Raw genomic sequence first — 21,776 nt, 5'->3', positions numbered from 1 at the left:
ACAGGAACAGTGCAGCCAATTTGTATTATTACAGGTCTGTGTTGGCTGTGAGGAAAGGCATCTATCACTTTCCTTGTGGTGTTGATGGGAAAGCCAGTTTCGTTGCAGCTAACAAAGCATAAGTCAGGATTTGAATCCTTGTCCCAAGCAGCTGACCTGAAAGTGCCTTGATCTTTGGCATCAAACACTAGATGAAGATTATTCTCTTCGATCCATTCTGCAAGCATGCTCCCATTTTCATCATTTTGAGAGTACTTCCAAAGTTCATGGTGACTATTGAAGTCTCCTAAGTAAATTGCAGGCTGTTCTGCTGTGTGTAGGACAAAATCGGGCCATGTTGTTTTGGGTGGTTTGTAAACATTTGTAATAGTAATGCCGTGCAATTGTATGACAACTGTATGTATATCTGCCTCCACACTTACAGAAATCAGCGAAGCTTCGTTTATGTTGTTACGGACATACGTAGCAATTCCATACACCTCGTGGTAAGTTACACCAAGTGCATAATATCCAGGAATTCGACCTCGGCTTCGGAATATTTCTTCGCTGGAAACACGAGTTTCTTGAATGGCGACGACATCGATATTGTTGTCCAGCAAAAATTTTGACAGGTAGTCACACTTTGCCCTGCTAATGCTTTCGATATTCAGTTGAAGGAGTCTGATAGTTGGTCCAATGTTTCTTGTTAATGAGCTCTGAAAAGAACTGTTTCTGCTATTTAGTTGATATGTCATTGCCAGGAGATCCTATGGATAGTCTGGCTGCCTGTAATCACTGTTGCTCAATTAGCACCACCCAGGAGGCACGTGTAGGGTATTTTAAGGTTAAACCTACGGACGTGAGCAACGCTACCTCCCTGTTTGTGGACTATGTCTGAGGGATAGTGCCCTTGTGTAAAGTCCTTGGTGAGACCCTCAGCATAGTAGACAAAGGAGTTCTTGCCATTGCAGATATGCTGTCCATGGGTGGGAGGGTTGTGTGGGAGGTATTTTTTGGTGTGAGAGGGGTGACAGCTGTCAAAATGCACGTACTGCTGTTGGTTGTTGGTGGGTTTAATGTGGACAGAGATGTGGATGGAGGAAGAGCTTGATGTCCAGAATGGTGGCACACTGAGTTGAGGAGGAGCAACTGAAGCAGGTGGGAGAGAAGATTTTGAGTTTGTGAAGGAATGAGGATAGGGTGTCTTGACCCTGACTTCAGATTGTGAAGATGTCATCAATTAACCTGAACCAGACTAGGGTTTTGGCGTTTTAGAAGGCTAGGAATGTCCCTTCTTGGTGACCCATAAATAGGTTGGCTTAGAAAGGTGCCATGTGTGTGGCCATGACTGTGCTGCAGATGTGTTTGTATATCTTCCCTTCAAAGGAAAATTAGTCGCTACTTAAGATAAAGTCAATATGGCGTATGAGGAATGAGATAGTAGGTGTAGTGTTGGCAGAAGAGCCAACACTATTTTTCTAGAGGAGGCCGAAATGCATGCGTTTAATTACACGCTGACTGGCGTGAGGTCTGGAACAGTTAAAGGAATTAATAGTAGCAAATAAAGTATGTAGTTGATGTAATACTTAACTTTAATCCACAATTGTAGAACATCTCTCTTGACGGTACATGTTATAACCACAATATATATAGCAAAGGATTATTGTGCCTTGCTAGGTCGTAGCAAATGACATAGCTGAAGGCTATGCTAACTATCGTCTCGGCAAATGAGAGCGTAGTTGTCAGTGAACCATTGCTATGAATGTCGGCTGTACAACTGGGGCGAGTGCTAGTACGTCTCTCTAGACCTGCCGTGTGGTGGCGCTCGGTCTGCTATCACTGACAGTGGCGACACGCGGGTCCGACGTATACTAATGGACCGCGGCCGATTTAAAGGCTACCACCTAGCAAGTGTGGTGTCTGGGGGTGACACCACAGTAGGTATGAGGAATGAGATAGTAGGTCTGGAGTTGGGAAAGATAGTGTTCAATAGCGGTAAGACAATGGGCATGAGGGATGTTGGTGTATTGGTAAATGGCGTCAGCAGTGACAAGTAGGGATCCCGGAGGTAAAGGGATAGTCGGTGAAGGAAGTGACTCGTACCTTAGACATGGTAAGCTACATTATGAGCAATTGGTTGGAGGTTTTGATCAACAGGAGCAGAAATTCTTTCAATGGGAGCACAATAGCCAGCTACATTGTGGCATCCAGGAATGTGGTGTTCGTGGGTTTGTAGAAGGTGAGTGTGTGGGGTGTCATGGGGGTGAAGAGGGAGATGGATTCAGGGGAGAGGGTTTGGGAAGAGTCTAGGGCTTAAAGCAGGGATTGGAAGTTATGTTGGACTTCAGGAACGGGATGTCTCTGGCAGAGTTTATACATGGAGGAGTCATGTAATTGGCGAAGGCCTTCTGCAAGGTAGTCACTTTACTTCGTAACAACAGTAGTGGCATATTTGTCTGCAGGTAGGATGATTAGGTCAGGATTTGTTTATAGGTCATGTATGGCTGTCCTTGCTTCTGCTGAAAGGTTGGTGTTCTGAGGAAGGATGGTGAGGCCAAGTTGGAGGTAAGTGGGAGGTGACTGGAGGGTGGCTAGGCAGGAGGAAGGGGTGAGGATCACTGTTGGATGGTGCTATGAACCGGGAGAGGAAGGGTTCAATTTTGGGGTTAGGTTGGCTTTGGTTATAGCAATTGGTGGCAACAAAGTGTTTCCATTGCAGGAATCTGGAGGAGGAGAGTAGTTGTTTGTTAAATCCAACAGGGTTAAATTTGGCTGTAGGGCTAAATGCGAGGCCATTGGATAGTACTGAAGCTTCTGTGGGGCTGAGGGTTTTGTGGAAAGTTAACAACAGTGTTACAGGAATGTTTCAGCTCTGAATTTGGTGGAGTGATGGTAGGTTTTGCGGGATGTGGAAAGTTGAAAAGACGAGATAGGCAGCGTCTGAGTGCTATATGGAGTTGATGAGGAGGAACACTGTGTGTCGGGTAGGGGTTTGGTAGTGGTTCCCCAGTGCATCAGTAGGATGTCAGCTGGATGGATAACTGATAGAGGTGATGTCTGGAATGCTTTTCTAAGTGCTGGAGAGCAAGGAATCCAATTTCAGAGATGTACATTTGTAACAGGGATTGGAGAGTAGCAGTATGTTGTGGACGGAACAGAGGTGGTTCTGGAATGACTGTGCCATGGAGATGTGTTCTTGCAGTGACAGGTTTCTGAGGGCCAGGGACTGGTGGAGTCTGGAAACCTGAAGGTCATTGTGAAAGGAGGGGTGGGATTCAATGGAACAAGTTTTTATTGTTTGTCCGTTGGGCAGGGGGGGGGGGGGGGGGAGAGATTCCATGGTTTAATCAGGATTTAAGGAACAGGATGTGGGACTGTGTTTTTGCCAGGGAAGGGAAATTTTTTTAACTGATGCAGAAAGAGGGAGCAGGGCCCACCATGGCAAGGATGGCATAGGGAAGTGGAAATCATGTGGAAATGGGGAAATGAAAGTGTTAGATGGTTGTTAGGGGAGCAGGATAACAGAAAAGAAATGTAGAAAGTACATAGACATGTAAAACCATAAACACATCTTAAGAATATGGACAGATACGTTAAAAACATATGGAAATGTGGGAGAAAAGAGATAGAAAAAGTTTGGGGGTATGCGTGCATTCGGACATGGGAAGAGGAGAGGAAGAGGGATCATTTGGATTGATTATTGCCAGTTCACATGGCATGGGTAGATGCAGAAAATAAAGCATTAAAATACATGAGGATGAGGGTGGAATTTGGATCAATAGGAATAAATAAAAACGATGGTGGGAAGCATTTGAAGAATCAGATGCTGCATCAGCAATCCGCACAGTCATATAGCTGTGTATTGTGCATGGACAGGATTGTTTATACACTGTGGCTCTGAAGTGTTTGTGATTTGGAAACTGTGAATAAACATACAACAGAAGAGAAAGAATGGACACTGGGAAGATTAGTGCTGTAAAGAATAGTAACAAAGGAAAACATCACAGGGCTGTAGGATGACAGAAAAGCCATCAGGCAATATCAAACAATGGAAACTCTGGTTTGGAACATCAACAGTGTAAGAAGAAGATAGATTGCTACTCACCGTAAAGATGACATATTCAGTTGCAGAAAGACACAATGATAAGACACTTACATATTAGCTTTCTGAACTGTACAGATGGGCGTAATCCTTACAACACACTCTCCACTGCCAAAATCATTCCGGTCTCAACCTACGGTAACCTACTGTCCCCATAACCTCCACCCAACAGTTTCCACCCCCTCTGTCCTATCACCTGTATTTGTGTGCCTCACTCTGCGAATGCAGCTGCCCACTTTTCCCCACTTCACTCATTTCTTGCTTCCAATTCCCACCCTTCTCTCTTCACCTCCCTGTCCCACAGCCTCCCAATGCTGCATCAAATGGCAGTCTAGTCTCTCTACGCTGCAGCTGATAGTGCTTTTCTCTACACCCCCTGACCCCCATATACTGCTATCCCTTCACCTTCCCTCCACCAAATTGCTGCCTCCATGCTACGTGACTGTTGCATTCCAGTCCGAGATGCCGGAGATGGCAGTCATGTGTATGTGAGATTTGGTTGCTCGTGTGAATGAAAGTGTTTGTGTTTTCTTTTCTGTAGAAGGTTTTGGCTAAAAAGTAATGTGTAAATATCTTTTTCATTGTGCCTGTCTGCAACTCGGCATGTCACCTTTTCCTTATGTTGTTGATATTCCAACCTGGAGTTTCCATTGGGTGATTTTGTCTAACGGCTTTTCTTCCCTCTCACAACTCTGTGATGTTTTCCTTTGTTACTATTCTCAATAGCATTAGTCATCTCAGTGTCCATTCTTTCTCTTCTTTCCTGAGTTTATTCACTGCCGCCCAAACCAATCACACTTCAGAGTCACAATGTGTCAATGATGTCTAGAACACATGGCAGTGTGATCACACAGATTGTTGATGCAGCATCTGATGGCGCAAATTCTTCCCACTGATAATTATATTTATTCCTATTGATCACACTTTGTCCCTCATCCTCACCTATTTCAGCATTTTATTTTCCACTCCTACTTGTGCCACATGAAATTGTAATACTCAACCTAAGTAATCCCTCTTCCCCCTTCTCTTCCCTTATCGGAATGAGTGCAGACTTCAATACCTCATCCAATCCTTTTCTCCCACATTAGTGTATGTTTCTCATGTATTTGTTCATATCTTTACATAGTTTCACTCATTTTTTCATATTTTTATGCATCTCTGCTTGTTTTTATTGGTCTATATGTATTTTTACATGTCTTTTCTGGTATCCAGCTCCCCTCACAACCATCTAACACCTTCATTTGCCCATTTCCACATCATTCCTGTTCCCCTTATGCCATCCCTGCCACAGTGGACCCCTGCTCCACCTTTCTGCACCAATTCAGAAAAATATCCCTTCCCTGGATAAACACAGTCCCGCATCCTGTTCCTTAAATGCTGATTAAACCATGAAATCCCACGCATCAGACTGACCATAAAGATTTCTTTAATTGAATCTCACCCCTCCTTTCATAATGACCTTCACATTGTCAGGTTCCACTGGTCCTGCTCCTCAGAAACCGCTTACTGCAAAAACACATCTCCATGGCACAGCCATCCCAGAACTACCTCTGCTCCCTCTACAAGACATTGCTAATGTCCAATCCCTGCTAGATACAACGCGTCTCTGAAATTGGATCCCTTGCTCTCCAGCACTAGGTTGAGTGTTCGAGACACCACCTCCATAAGTTATACAAATTGCTGACATCCTAGTGCTGCCTCAGGAAACCACTATCCAACCCATACCCTACCTACAGTGTTCCTCCTCAGACCCCGCCTATCTGGCCTTTTCAACTTCCCACATCCCCCAAAACTTCCTACCATCATTCCACCAAATCCAGAGCTGAAACTTTCCTGTAACACTGTTCTTAACCTTCCCATTTCAGCCCCATAGAAGTTTAGCCACATCTAAGGGCCTCACCTGTAACCCTAGAGCCTAATTGAACCATGCTGGACTTGTCAATGTCCTAATCTCCTTCTCCCAATAACTGCAATGGAAACACTTCTTTGCTATCAATCCCTCCAACCAAAGCCAATCTTATCCCAACACTGAACCCTGCCACTCCCAGTTTGTACTAACATCCAATTGTGTTCCTTTCCCTCTCCCATCTGACCATTGCCTGGTCATTTCTTACCTTGAACTTAGCCTCACCATCCTTCCCCAGGTCCCTTCCTCAGAACACCAGTCTTTCATCAGAAGCAAGGACAACCATACAAACCTCAAAACAAATCCTGACCTTATCATCCTACCTGCAGACAAAAGTTTCATGCTTGTTGTTATAAATCGCTGTGGTTACCTGGTGGAAGGCCTATGCCAGTTATCTGACTTCACCACCTATAAACTCTGCTAATCCTTCCCAGAACCTCTTCCCTGAAACCATTTCCCACTTCACCACAGTGGAAACAATTTCCCACCTCACCACAGTGACACACTCACCGACTACAAGCTCCCCAAAATCTAAAAACCCAGAAATTCTGGCACTGCAGTTTAGAAAGAAGTTTTTGCCCCTGTTGACCAAAACCTCCAACTAATTGCTCATAATCTAGCCTACCATGTCACTTCCTTCACCAACCTTCCACCATGTCTACCCCTTTACATCCTGATTGCCTGCTCATCACTGCTCATGTCCTTGCCCTATATACCGAAACATCCCTCATGCCCATGGTCTTACCACTATTGAACTCTACCTTTCCCAACATCCTTCAGACCCACTATCTCATTCCTCACACACCTTAGTAACTTTAACTTACAACTACTTTTTCTTTGAAGGGAAGCTATACAAACAAATCTGCAGTATAGCCGCGGGCACCTGCATATCCCTCACCTATGCCAACCTGTTTATGGGTTGCCTATAGATCATCTTCCTAGCTCCCCAAAATGCCAAACCCCTTGTCTGGTTCAGGTTCATTGATGATATTTTCATGGTCTGGACTCAAGGCCAAAACACCCTGTCCTCATTCCTTCACAGCCTCAACATCTTTTCTTCCATCCATTTCACATGCTCTGTCTCAACACAGCGTGCCAATTTCTTGGACGCTGACCACCTTCTCTCTGGTGACTCTATTTGCACCTCTGTCCACGTTAAGCACACGAACTGCCAACGGAACAACTGTCATACCTTCCACACTAAAAAATCCCTCCCATACGGCTTGGCCACCTAGGGATGGTGTATCTGCAGTGGCAATAACTCGCTTGTGCCCAGAGTATGCTGAGGTCTCACCAAGATATTCATAGACACGCACTGTCTCCCAGACCTAGTTTGCAGTCAGCTCTCCCCGCACACCCCCAATCCTCCCATCACCCCCAAGAACCAGCTACAAAGAAGTGTCCCCCTCATCACCCAATACCATCTCAGTTTGGAACAACTGAATCACATCCTTCATCAGGTCTCTGATTACCTATTGTCATGCCTTGAAATGAGGGGTATCCTACCCCAGATCCTTCTCACCCATTTTAAAGTAGTATTCCATTGTCCATCCAACCTCCACAACATCCTAATCCATCCCTATGTCACATCCAAACCAATATCTTACAATAGGAATCATATTCCTCCTGCCCAATCCACCCACCCAGCACTAGCTATTCCAGTCCTGTCACAGGCTTATACCACCCCATCAGAGGCTGGGCCACCTGTGAAAGCAGCCATGTTGTATACCAAATCTGCTGCAATCATTGTTCAGCTTTTTACATTGGTACAACTACCAACCAGCTGCCTACCAGGATGAGTGGCCACATCCAAACTGTGGTCAAGAGCAAAGTAGACCACACTGTGGTACAACATGCAGCTAAACATTACACGCTTGATTTCAATGACAGTTTCACTACCTGAGCCATATGGATACTCCCTTCCAACAATAGCTTTTCTGAACTGCACAGATGGGAAATATCCTTAAAACACATTCTCTGCTCCTGAAATCATCCCAGCCTCTACCTGGCTGCATGCCCTCCACCCAACAGTTTCCACCCCCTCTGTCCTATTACCTTCTCCCTATTCTCATCTCCCACCCTCTGTTTGTTCTGTCCTTCGCCAGTGCGTGCACATGCCCCTTTCCCCTTCTCTGCTCCCCTCTTTTTTTCGCTCATCATTCCCTCCCTTCTTCTACACCTTCCTGTCCCACAGCCTCCTGACACTGCACCTGTTGACAGTCTAGTCTCTGCGTGCTCTACCAGACAGTGCTCTTCTCTGCCCCCCACCGATACCTTGCTATCCCTTCTCCTTCCGGCTCCCTCCAGACTGCTGCTTCCATGTTATATGACAGTTGCATTCCAGTACAAGCTGCCAGACATGGTGATTTTGTATGCCTGAGGTGTGCTCGCTTGTGTGAATGAATGTATGTGTGTTTCCTTCTCTGAAGGAGGCTTTGTCCAAAAACTAACTATAAGTGTCTTTTTTTGTGACTGACAGCAGCTCGACATGTCAACTTTACGGTGAGTAGTACTCCACCTTTTCCTTATACTGTAGACTGTTTAATTAGTAGTAATTCTACCTTTTACACAAATAAGTCTATTAACAGTGGTAATTCTCCCTGTTATTTCAAATAATTAACTTGAGATACATTTCTGTGTAAATCATGTACAATACCATTTTCTCTCTCCACCACTAAACTAAATGTGTTATATTTGCCTTTATGTCTTAAACCGACCACATAACTCGTGTCAGTATTCTGCCCCAGACTCGGCATACTCTTCACGACCGATTCTAACAAATGCTATCTTTCACATTAGTTGTGATGCAGTTCAAAGAGAAACAGCGGTGGAAAAAAGGTATACTAAGGCATCAGTAAGAAACTCGTGTTAACAAAATATAATAATTAAGAAACTAAGCTATGTTTTGTGATGAGATTAACTCGGAGGCTGGTAGTAATCTGCCATGTCATACTGATTTAGGATAATTTTTCAGCAGTTATAGAAACTTTTGCAGACCACACTTTTTTTTAAATAATGAAGAATTCATGTTGCTGTTTGCCAATCAACATCGCAAGTCAGTTCCTCATATTGTTTCCAGGGGGCCTTGACACTCAGTTACTAGTAAGTTTCTACAGTGATCATACACTCAAATGCTCGTCCAAAGACTAATCAGAATTTTTAAGGTTTGAATGATATTTCCACCATTTAACTGTATTTCATATTAGTATCATGATTTGAGCCTTAAACCATTATCAAGTACAACAATGTTGGGTATAATTATATATTGTTAAGTGATGTCATCATCAAGATCTACTATTACTACTACTACTATATATAGATCTTGTTGATGACTTCACTTAACAAATTCTAATTATAGCCAACATTTGTGTACATGATAATGGCTCAAGTTCAAAATCGTGGTAGTAGTATGAAATAAAGGACTTCGGTCAGTCAAATTGTGGAAATATTGTTCAAACATTATTACATGACTATGGCCCAAAAATATGAAAAATATTAACAAAATTTATAAGTTTGTAGACATGGCAAACCATATTTTGGTATTTTTTTCTCCACATTCACACACATCTCGATCCATAAACCCTATCATGAAAGACAGCCATCAGGGAACAGGAACAAGCCAGGTTGTATATTAACAGGCAGAAATGGGCATACCAAGCTATTTCTGCTAAGTATACTACCAACAACTACACCTAGTGCCAGTCTACCCACATTGATAATTATGGGAATTACTCATAGATTACTAGTCCATATACTGGAAAGCACTCACTCCTCCCCTCCTGCACTACTCAGCAGCTATTTCCATCCACTAATTTATACTAAGCATTTATGTAGCTTAACCAATTCTAAATTTGAGAGGACAGCCCAAAATAAACGTAGGGAGGATGAAGATCCTCAATAGAGCTAGGTCACTCCCCCCCCCCCACCACCACCACCACCCTTTGTCACTCTCTCATTCACTTCTTTCTTGTCCTCTGGTCCTCCACCCCCCCTCCCCCAAATCCCCTTATTGTGGCATTCTGGGAATGAAATAATTATTTTTAGGATAGATCTTGCATGGTGTGTGTGTGTGTGTGTGTGTGTGTGTGTGTGTGTGTGTGTGTGTGTGTGTGTGGGTGCACACGTTTTGTGTAATTGAGAATTCTGGACTACATTTGACTTTTGTCAATGCATTTCAAATTTATTGCTGTCACTACATTAAAAATGTTTCTGTATTTTTATTCATGAAATTATTATGTGGATTTTTTCCTTACATCAACTTTAAATTTTCAGGTAAAGAGAGAAAGAAGTTTAGCATAAGAATTCCACGAATTAAAGGAGTGTTTACTGGAACTGGTGACTTGTTTGCTGCACTGTTTCTTGCTTGGATGTACCACAGTGATGGAGACACAAAGTTGGCCCTAGAGAAAACAATTGCCACTCTTCAAGGTGTCCTCCACCGCACACATGAATTTGCAGGAGGTAAGTTTAGTAGAATTACATTGTCATGATAAATAGATATTTCCCAACCCCTCTGTCTCTTTCTTTCTTTCTCTTTCTCTTTCATCCCCAAGGAAGTAACTATTAGTTCCAAAAGCTAGGATAATGTGATCACTTTTATATGTGTATATGGGCAGTACTGAACATTTTGCTTCCTGAACATAATTACAGTACAGCCACAACTAACCAAAATAAAGCAGGGAAGCCATTTTGAATAACAGTTTTTCAGTTAAACCATTAACATTGAATATGTACTACATTATTTTGTATCATCACAGTACATGTTGTTGAAAAGTTTTGGTGATCAGACAGAATCAAAAATATCTTTGTAGGTTCGCTTATGTTCTTTATTAAAGGTAAAATTACATTTTTGGAATTACAGTATATTAATTTATGGTATACTGTACTTAATAGTTTGTAACATGTAAATTTATAAATTACTCTTTCAAAACACCCTGTAATTTATGTTTGTTTCTTGTGTCCCTCTACGCTTCCAAGCAGCGATTTCCCACCATCGTTTCATTAGGAAAACATCAACGAGCATTGACTCATTGCATTGTTGAACTAATCGTAGGACAGCCTGTAACAATGACATGTGCTGTAATTTCTGAGTTATACAATACCCAGAAGAGTTTTTGAAAGAAACAGTCTTAATGTAGGCTTACCTCTAGTGCTCGAAAACCGTCGCCAGCTGTCACTATCATCCGCGTCACCTACTTCAGGCTCTTAGATAGTGTCATTATTTGAATGCAGCACTGTTTCTACAGTGTGTTGGTCTGTGATTTCTTGCACGTTGTCCACAACAATGCATTCATCCATATCTTGCATATCTATGTCTTCACATCTAGGAATTCTTTTTCTCATATCTGTCAAATTTTCAAAATTCTCTGAGTCATCTTCTTCAAGCCCATCATACAGTTCATTCCAGCTCCTTTGAAGAGTTTATGGTTTGACATTATCCAAGATTGGTATACAGCAACAAATTGTGTGTTTCATATTTACTGCCTTTGCCTTCAGTGTATCACTCTTTTGTGTGTGTGTGTGTGTGTGTCACTATCTTGCAGGATGTTGCTAAAATAAGCCATGGTAGTGACATTTAAATGTCACTATTATGCCATTGTCCAGTGTCTGAAGAAGTAGACCAGTAATATTTGGGGGAAGGAAACGCTGAACAGTAGCACCAATTTTTAGCTCATGAGGGCGTGTAGTCACATTGTTAATCAATAAGATGGCTTTTTTAGACAGACATTATTCTGTTAATAAGTTTTCAAGTTTCAGTACAAAATGGTCTCTAAACCATTTGGCAAAGATTCACAAGACACCCAGGGGTGTTTCTAGGGCTCTATTTTAAAAAAAAAAACTGGTAGTGCATTTTGGGCAACAGGCTTCAAGGGATAAGATTTTTTCAACCTCCCAATACACTCTGAAGCCAGTCTTCATGTGTGAGGAGTGTCTGATGTCAGCCGGCCGCAGTGGTCTAGCGGTTCTAGGTGCTCAGTCCGGAGCCACGCGACTGCTACGGTCACAGGTTCGAATCCTGCCTCGGGCATGGATGTGTGTGATGCCCTTAGGTTAGTTAGGTTTAAGTAGTTCTAAGTTCTAGGGGACTGATGACCACAGATGTTAAGTCCCATAGTGCTCAGAGCCATTTGAACCATTTGTTTGATGTCAAAAGAACAGTTATCCATTCTTTTTTTCATTTTGTGTCCTGGGGCAGATGTTTCTTTTGAGGAAGCTAAGGATTTTGTAGGAAACAACTTGAAATTAACTCCTCTCTAAGCAGCGTCGTAAATTTGTTCATTAGTGTAGCCTTGGGTGTAATCTTCAGACTATGTTTTGAAAACATGAGCCACATCTGGGTCTGTAGATAACTTTTCTCCACATACATTCAGTTGTTACAGCTGTTCTTAAACCTGTCTAACCACAAAGATTTTGAAGGAAAATCTTTTCATTCCTCACCTAAAAACTTGGCTAACATTTTAGCTTTTTATTGCAATATCAAAGCTTGCCTTGTTGTCATTGTTGGACGAACCAAAGATAAAGAGCTTCACGTGCTTTTTCAAAGTCAGATGTTTTCAGTATGAGAATTTATCAAAGATTGCTCTACGTTTCAACTTCCCCCATTCTGAAATGTTAGAAACATCATCTCATTAATTAGCTGCAACATTTTTCAATAAACTTCCTTTTCTAGATTGATTAATGGCAGCTTATTTACCAGCTAAGGTAATCACAACACACTACCAATTAGTCACCATAGCACAAAAACACACCACATGCAATAGAAGCAAAGAACCACTATGGTAAAATGGTTTATTATTGGCAGCTTAGGTTTATGAGAGCAGTGAGTTGGTGGGTGGAGAACCCACTTGAGGTCAGGCATTCACCTCTCCCCTGTAACTGCGGTCCAGCTCACTTGTCATGAATTATTTTCATCCAGTACAGGCTCTTCTTATTTTATTTTATTTTTTTATTTGTGATTTTCAGAGGTCTTTTAGATAACCCTGGTTTTGGTTGACCTGAGTTCAGTTTTACTGTAACAATCAGCAGTTCTGGCTCATATCTATACTGATTTTACGTATTCATTCATTCTGTTCTTATAATGGAGGAGCATTTTAAAGAATGCGTGGCAAGTCAAGATATACAGTAATGGAGAAAAGTTGTATCAGTAACCTCCTGTGTGGGATTTATAAACGGTTTATTACTATTTACCAGCTCAATTATATTTATGCTTACATAGTCAGTGAATAAATATATGGAATTTACAATGAAATTCATCCTGTCTGTTTGAACAAACAGCTAATGTGACACATGAAAATATAGAAAACTGTTCATTCATGCTTCCTGCTTCTTTCTTCAAATGTTAAAAAAAAAGCATAGCATTTTCTTGTGCTACCTCTTCTTTCTACCACATGTTGCATGTATACCTGTACTCTGAAAAGGTATTGTAAATGAACTTACTTCATCATCACATGCATATCCCGTGTGTGTCCGTCCTTGTTTTGTCTCATTATGACAGACCTTCTAAGACCACAGTTCCACACTAGTGCAAGATGTGCTCATCTTCACACAGAGACACTCTATTAAACAGTGAAAAATCCAGGAAGGAATGTAACAATATTATGAAAAGGAAAGTTGCTACTCACCATATAGTGGAAATTCTGAGTTGCAGATAGACACAACAAAATGACTGTCACAAATAAGATTTCGGCCAGCAAGGCCTTCGTCAAAACTAGACGACACACACACTCGCGCAAATGCAACTCGCACACACATGGCTGCAGTCTCTGTACTGTCATAGCCTCGCAGCCAAATAACAGTCCACTCTTTCTGATGTCACACATGGTCAGCCCTGTCCTGGTCTCTGGGATACAGTTTTGGTCTCTCTAAACTGTCATCTTGTCTGAGAAACAGCTCAATGATTCGCATTAAGCCACCATGCCTCATCAATTTGCAACTCTTCTGCTTCCATTCGCCCTCCACAGCAGAGTGTCTGTAGGTGTCTTCTCTGTGCCATACTGCACCATCTGTGACTGTGTACACAGTGATTGTGGATGCGGGACTACCCTGCAAACACTACCCTGCTTGATAGGTGCCTGACATCATTGCTTGTGTGATTATCTGTTGATCAGAATGCCATCTCCCATCTAGAACACAATCGTAATGATATCTATAGACAGTTTGTATGATTATATTGTGAATTAGACACAGGATGGGAAAATAGCAGTTTGTTGTTTTAATTATGGACACCAGTGTAAATAGAATTACTTCCTTTTAAAATTTTAATTTCCTTGAATTTATTTAATAAAAAAACAGTAAAGCATAATGACCATTTACACAGTTAAAACTTATTTGAATTTCCTTGATCGGAAAAACCAAAAACCATAATAGTTATTTACACAACTCAGTCCAGCAGGCACAATTTTCTACTGACAAGTAAATAGTAATTAAAGAGTTTTTTCAAATTTATATCCACACCGTGCCCACCAGGCAGTGAAATCATTTCACATACTGTCACAATGAGGTAGCATTAACAACCCATAAGATTACTTTAAATTACCAACACCTGACAAGTATTAGTGAATTCCTTTTTACTGCAGCTCGGTTGACAACAACTCAGGTGCCCGAGTAGCTTCAGCCCTGATAAGTCGACAAGCGTCACGCACTATACAGTGGCAAATGGCGTCCTACTAGTACTACTGACAGTGTTCACAGGAGATCCATGAATGTTGCATTATGTCAACCGTTTCATTAGGTAATCTGAAAACAGCTGTAATTAGTTCCTGCAAACTGATATCATTAAGTGCAGATACCCACAGGATTTTACCAAGTTGCAAGAAAATTACAGTCACAGTACTGAGAGACTACGTAGTCTCCCACAGATAATTTTATTTTTAAAAGACACAATGGTCACACATTATAATTCAGTCAGTCTTATGGCACTAGAACTTTACACGACTCTCAGATACCACTGGACACAAAATTAGCTGAGACATTGTGTGCTAACAACATGAGTAAAACAACTAATGCCTCTTCAAATAAAAAAAAAATAGAAGGATAAGGATATCCCTTCAGATACTTAAATATCTGTTTCTACGTAAATCTATATTTGAATATTTGTCACTGTAATGCGAGCCTTTACCGTCTCTCTGCTTATATCAATCAGAAATTCCTTATTCCACAGTCATCTACCCAGGCGTGGTGTATGACATACATATAAACAGAAAGGTTATGGTGAAGTTAGAAATTGCTTGATCTAACATACGAATTACAACTACTCCTAAGAGAGTCAGTTGTATGTTGATAGAAGCAAAATGTTAACAAAATACTGATATATAACCTCGGGTATCCACAACAGGCTGCACAACTGTAAATGTAGGCACATGTTACACAGGAAAAATACAGGCATAATACACACAATTAGACATACCGCCTTAATCTTTTGCTGTCAATAGGTTACCAACGACACTACTGTTGTACGAAGTCCAACAATCTCCACCTCAGACCACAGTTGCACGGCATCTCTCTGTGCTTACCTGACCATGAAATCTGGAAAAACAGTTATCTCTCCTAAGGGTCGTTGAGTGCCTTTAGCCAAACAGATTTTCTCTCAGTCTGTACTGAACATACCCAGGAGGAGCCAGCCGACTTTCCGTGCCACACTGACTGCTACTCTGTGCCTCTATTTCCTGTCTCTGGCCCAATATAGCACTGACTCCAAGCATCAAAGATGCTGGCCATCATAAATGTGTCACTCTATGGCATAATCAATAGCAAGCCTCTATGAGCTGCTTACACCACATTGGCCAGTTATCAATATGACAGAAGTACACATGTTACACAGGATTTTAAGTTTTACTTCATTGGTTTTATACCGATGGTGTCTCCTGAATCTTGGTATATATCCTATGTGGTGTTATCCAACTTGGTTCATTCAGCAGACATACTTTGTACATTTTTACAAGCATGTTTGGATGTACTCGATTTTATTATGACAAGCCACCATTGCAGTTTGACTTTTAATGTGGATAACTTCCTGAAAGCTGGAAGTCAATAACTGTCCATCTACATTATGGAAATGTAACCATTATAAACCTGAAGATGCATTTATACTGACACGAAACTGGTAGTTGTGAATTAAGCATCTTCATACAGCTATGTGGCTTTTGGAAACATTTTATCATTCTTGCCTTTTTAATTGTTGTAATTTTTATGGTAAATTGAACTGTTATTCAGTGTTGTTATTGTCAGTAATAATGTCTCTGAACTGTGGTTGCACTCTCCAGGAAACTGTCTGTTACTGCTTAATTTGCCCTCATTCAAGCATTTACTCCAGTGTTATTTTCTCCCACTCCCTCCTCAATTCTTGACATCTGGCACTCCTTTGTATATAACCCATTTGCCCTCAGGGGCTCAGCATTCATTTGCTGCATATGGGCTTAGCAACCCTGGGCTTCCTGATCTGGGGGTTGGTAAGCACCAACTGTCCTCTGTCACCGAAAGCTCTGGTCATTCTTCAGCAACCACCGTGCAGCACGTTGGTGGAATGTTGTGTGTCTCAGGGAATAGGGATTTTGAATTGACAGCCCGTATCACGAGGACAGAATAAACTTCTATAAAAAAAACCTTCAATCTCAAGGTGTACTATGCACTGATGTGATGCATGGCTGTTGAGGTAGAACAGTTATAAGTGGACAACCTCTGGGGAACCTGCCGCACCTCAGCTGTATAAGACTTACTCAGGTATGCAGGGCTCTGTCTGAGTGGACCCTTATTTCCCTAGCTGCTTGTGGGACCAGGATGGAACCCTCGGAATCATATTTGAGAGAGGAAGAAGAGGTTGTGGCAACAGTTCCTGATTACCATTAATCATTCCACAGAGTTCTGTTGTATGGGAGACCATCAGGAGAATTTATGGGAGAGGAGGGAGGTGCCCCATGACTGCTGTAATGAGAAACAGACTCTCCAAACCAATCCACGAGACGTTGCCCAGTCTATGGTGGCCTATTTTGCACAGTTACTGCAACTGCCAGTCAGGATATAGGTTTCCAGCACCATAGAGCAGTAGCTGAAAGGTGTACTTTGGACTTACAGTCCACATCTGATGAAGGTTACAGTTGCCCATTTCCCATGTGGGAGCTGGATTATGCATTGTATGCGGATTGTGACATATCCCCTGGTCATGACAGAATCCATTACAGTATGCTGCAGCACCTCACAAGGTGAAACAAAGATATCTTCCTTGCACTTTTTAATGGCATTTGGGCGTTGGGTCACTTTTAATTCCTCTTTCAAAACCTGGAAAAGACTGTACATCCCCAAGCAGCTACCATAGTGTTGCCATCACTATCTGTGTGGGAAAGACCTTGGAGTGGGTAGTCAACTGCCGCCTTGTGTGGATCTTAGAAGACAGGTGACTCCTTAGGCGCTTTCAGTGTAGGTTCAGGAAGTATTGCTCCACATTTGATAACTTGGCCCTATTGGAGGTGGCTACAAAATAGGCATCACCTTCTAGGTATATTTTTTGACGTCGAGAAGGCCTACAATACTACTTGGAGGCATCTTATCCTGGAGCAGCTTCACAAATGCGGTTTTCGTGGATGTCTTCCCATTTTTATTCAGTTCTTCCCCTCGCCACGATATTTTAGATACCGAGTCAGTGCCGTCCTGTCTGATTGCTTTGAGTAGGAAAACAGTGTCCCTCAAGGTAGCGTTTTGAGTGTGACTGTTTTTTCCATGGCTATTAGTAACATTATGGTCATAGTGAAAAGTCCTGTCCAGTGTTCTTTGTTTGTGGATGACGTCTCTGTGTTTTACTCTTCTTCAAACATCGCAACGACAACATGTCAGTTGCAACTAACTCTTCAATGTTTGGATGAATGGGTGCAGAAGAGAGGTTTTAAGTTTTCCACCGAGAAGTCTGCGTGTGTGTGTGTGCTTTTTAACCATGCTTCTTCCATTTTAAACTTTCCTGAGTTGAGGACAAAGGACATTATTCTTAATTTTAAAGACACAGTGAGTTTTATGGGCCTTGTATTTGACTCCAAATTTACATGATTACCACATCTTAAGGACCTGAAAAACAGTCACTTAAGGCTTTAAGTATTTTAAAATGTCTTAGCCACAGTACATGGGGAGTAGACAGAACTTGTCTGCTCCAGTTTTACAGAGTATTTGTGCGATCTCGGCTGGATTATGGGTGCACCGTCTATGGGTCCGTGAGACCCTCTTATTTAAAAAATTTGGACATAGTGCACCATGAAGGGATTTGGTTGGCCACTGGGGCATTCAGAATGAGCCCCATACCCAGCCTGTGTGCAGAAACTGGTGAACCACCACTTCACATCAGGCGATGGCTACTTACGTTGCACCAGGCACATAAAACACTGTCCACACCATATACACCTGCATACCATACCATTGCTCACCTTCCACTGGCATGCCGTTTTCGTAAGTGGCAGCAAGCAACAAGGCCCTGTGGATTCGCGCACAGAATCGCGCACGGTCATAATGTTTTACATCGAGGTTGGAGCAGATTTCCACCTTGGCTCCTCCAGAGACCCAGGCTTATTTTAGACATGTCACCAGGATTTGCCTGCCTTACGATTATACCATTTTCACAGTGGAGCTCCACCCAATCCTGAAGGCACTGGAGCAGCTGCATCTGATTCAAGGCAAACGGTTTCTCATCTGCTCTGATTCCCGTAGTGTGTTACAATCATTACACAACTTGTACCCCACCGAGGAGTTTGTCCAGCTTATATGTGACCAACTGTACTTGCTCCAATGGCAGTGGTGGAGTAAGCAGGTGTCATTCTGCTGGGTGCCAGGTCATGTAGGGATACGGGGAAATGAACAAGCCGATTGGGCCACAAAGGAGGTGTGCAGAGGACAGGATGTGACACAGTATTATTTCCTTGCAGGTTGTCATTTCTGCACTACACAGGAAGTGCATGCAATTGTGGGATAAGGAACAGGTGCAGGGACGGCCAATAAGCTATGGTTGGTGAAGTCAACAACCCGGCCGTGGCGTTCTTCCTGCCAGTTGCTCAGGTGGATGAAGTGACCCTCGCACATTTTAGAATTGGGCACTGCCCTCTCACACACAGTTTTTTACAGCGGCGAGAGGCTCCCCCATGTTGTGGTGCTTGTGGCGTGCACATATCTATCCACCATATTTTAACAGAGTGTAAATTGGAAATTTGTGTAAGGACTGTAGGACCAAACTGCTGAGGTCCCTAGGCTTACACACTACTTAATCTAACTTAAACTAACTTACGTTAAGGACAGCACACACACCTATGCCCGGAGGAGGACTCGAACCTCCGACGGGGGCAGCTGCACGAACTGTGACAAGGCACCTTAGGCAGCGCGACTGCCCCACGCGGCTAACAGAGTGAATTTTGTACTGTGAAGCAAGGACAGAGAAAAATATTGGTGGGGATCTTCACTCTATTTTAGCTGATGATGAGATGAGTGTGACTGAGGATTTAAAGTTTTGTGATTTGTCTGAACTCTGGCCTAAAGTTTTAGGCTGGAGGTTTTAAAGTGTTGCAGAGTGGCTGGCTTCTCCTCTTTTCTTCTGGCAGTCAGCCAGCCACACCCATCTGCTCTGTTGTTTTAGCTCCTTATACCACTTTCATCCTGCGTAGTTAATGTTTTAATATTGATACAGTACTTAGATCCATGTTTCTGTGTGGTTATGCACATAGTTTGTCAATTTTTGTTACCTTTGTTTTCTGAGCTGTTTTATCTTTCTACTTTGCTCTCCCCCCCTTCGTTTCCTTCCCACATCGAGTCAGGAATTCAGGGTGCATTCCATCATAACCAGGTGCCTTACCCGTTTTAACATCACTGAGAGCAGCTTCTAGCTCTTCAATTGTGAAGCTCCGAGAGTACTCACTTTCTTGAGGTGTTGTTTGCTGTATATTTCTGTATTCCCTTTTTACTTTTTGTGTGTGGTGTTTGTCTCTTGGTGCTCTAGATAGCGATACAATTCGACTTGCTATCTGGTCTGGTAGCACTGTACAAGCTACTTTGATTGGTGGTTTACTTCCCCCCTAACTACTTTAGTAAGCTCCAAGCTTTTCTGCCTGACTTCTTAAAATAAGTATTATAGTAGTTGTATTACATGTTTATTACTTTATAAATAAATAAAAACATTTTATTTTAAATTCAGTGCATTAGTATTTGTAAAATGACTTTTATATAGTGTTCATTAAAAAATGAGGTGGCAAACAAAACGAACTTGGCATCTGGTAATGTTACTGATGAAAGGTCATTGATATACACAAGAAAAAGTAAGGGCCCCAAAATGGAACCTTGTGGGATCCCACATGTAATTAGTTCCCAGTTGGATGATGCCTGATAGCTAGATACATGTCTCTTTCCTAATAACACCCTTTGTTTCCTGCCAGAGATATAAGATTTGAACCATTCTTCGGCATTTCCTGTTACACTATAATACTCTAATTTACTTAAAAGGATATTGTGATTTACACAGTCAAATGCCTTTGACAGATCACAAAATATACCAGTTGCCTGCAATTTTTTGTCTAATGAATTAAGCACATTTTCACTGTAAGTGTAGATAGCCTCCTCAATATCAGAACCTTTTAGAAATCCAAACTGTGGCTTTGACAGTATGTTATTTGAGATAAGATGGTTATAAAGCCGACTGTACATTACTTTTTCGAAAATTTTTGAGAACGCTGGCAACAGTGAAATTCGACGGAAATTTGATGCTATTTCTTTATCTCCCTTCTGAAACAGTGGCTTAACTTCAGCATATTTCAGCCATTCAGGAAATATTCCACTGATAAATGACTAGTTACACAGATAGCTTAATATGTTACTTAGCTCAGAATCACATTCTTTAATTAACTTTGTTGATATTTCATCATACCCACTAGATGTTTTTGATTTTAAAGATTTTATGATGGACATTATTTCTGTTGGGGTAGTGAGGGTCAAATTCGGATTATGGAAGTTGCTTGAAATGGCATGAGAGCTGGAGTGATGGTGCCTCCCCTGACAACTGTGAACTTATCTGTCCATCAGAGAAACCTGAGGGCTTTGAACTTCCACGACAGCTATGGAAAAGCCTAAACAGAATCCGAACAGGACATGGACTATGTGCACACAATCTACACAAGTGGGGAAAGCTTCCCAGACCTAGCTGTGACTGTGGGGCACCTAATCAAACAATACAGCACATCGCCAAGGACTGTGAATTAAGAGCCTACCAGGGTAGTCGGGCTGACTTCTTCCATGCCACACCGCCCTGCCTCGAATGGGTCGCCAATTTGGATGTCAGAATTTGAAGACTTGTGTAATGCAAAATATCTGCTGTGATGTTACTTTTTATTGTGTTTAAGTATTATATTTTATCTGAATATGTATCCTTCACTTACATATTTTATAGTGTATTTTATCATATGATTTCATAATTTAATTAGTGTAAACCATGTGTATAGCACCATAAGCTAAATAAATAAATCTTTAATGGGATCACTGTGCCAGGGCTTTGTAGACAGAGGAGTCAGACAGTTGGCAGATGGCTCCTGTCAGGTAATTGCTGAGATTCATCATGACAGTGGTGGAGCCTTTGTCTGCATGAAAGATAATTAAATCAGGGTCTGTCTTGAGGTTGTGGGTAGTTGTTCTTTCTTCCATTGAGAGGGTTTTGTTCTTGAACAGGGACCTGGAAAAGTATGGTGAAGCCAAGTTGGAGGTGAGGAATTCCTGGAAAGTAACCAGAGGATGGGTAGGTGGGAGAGGGGGGAGGGTCACAATTGGTTGGTTGTATGAACT

At 42.0% G+C, this 21,776-nt stretch overlaps 1 protein-coding gene across 5 annotated transcripts in view; it reads left to right on the top strand.

The window, feature by feature from the left end:
* LOC124544907 (pyridoxal kinase) overlaps positions 1-21,776 on the top strand; it is a 127,772-nt gene that overhangs the window by 64,365 nt on the left and 41,631 nt on the right. For all 5 annotated transcript variants that reach the window (XR_006967575.1, XR_006967574.1, XR_006967573.1 and 2 more), the window contains exon 6: positions 10,260-10,448. Coding sequence is in view for 2 of the 5 variants with exons in the window: in XM_047123640.1 (XP_046979596.1) it covers positions 10,260-10,448 (189 nt within the window). In the remaining 3 variants the exon portion in view is untranslated. The remainder of the gene's footprint in view (positions 1-10,259; positions 10,449-21,776) is intronic.

Source organism: Schistocerca americana, chromosome 8 (assembly GCF_021461395.2).
Source record: "Schistocerca americana isolate TAMUIC-IGC-003095 chromosome 8, iqSchAmer2.1, whole genome shotgun sequence".
Classification (NCBI taxonomy): domain Eukaryota; kingdom Metazoa; phylum Arthropoda; class Insecta; order Orthoptera; family Acrididae; genus Schistocerca; species Schistocerca americana.
The sequence above is the reverse complement of the archived record's forward strand: the minus strand, read 5'-3'. Positions and strand labels throughout refer to the sequence as shown.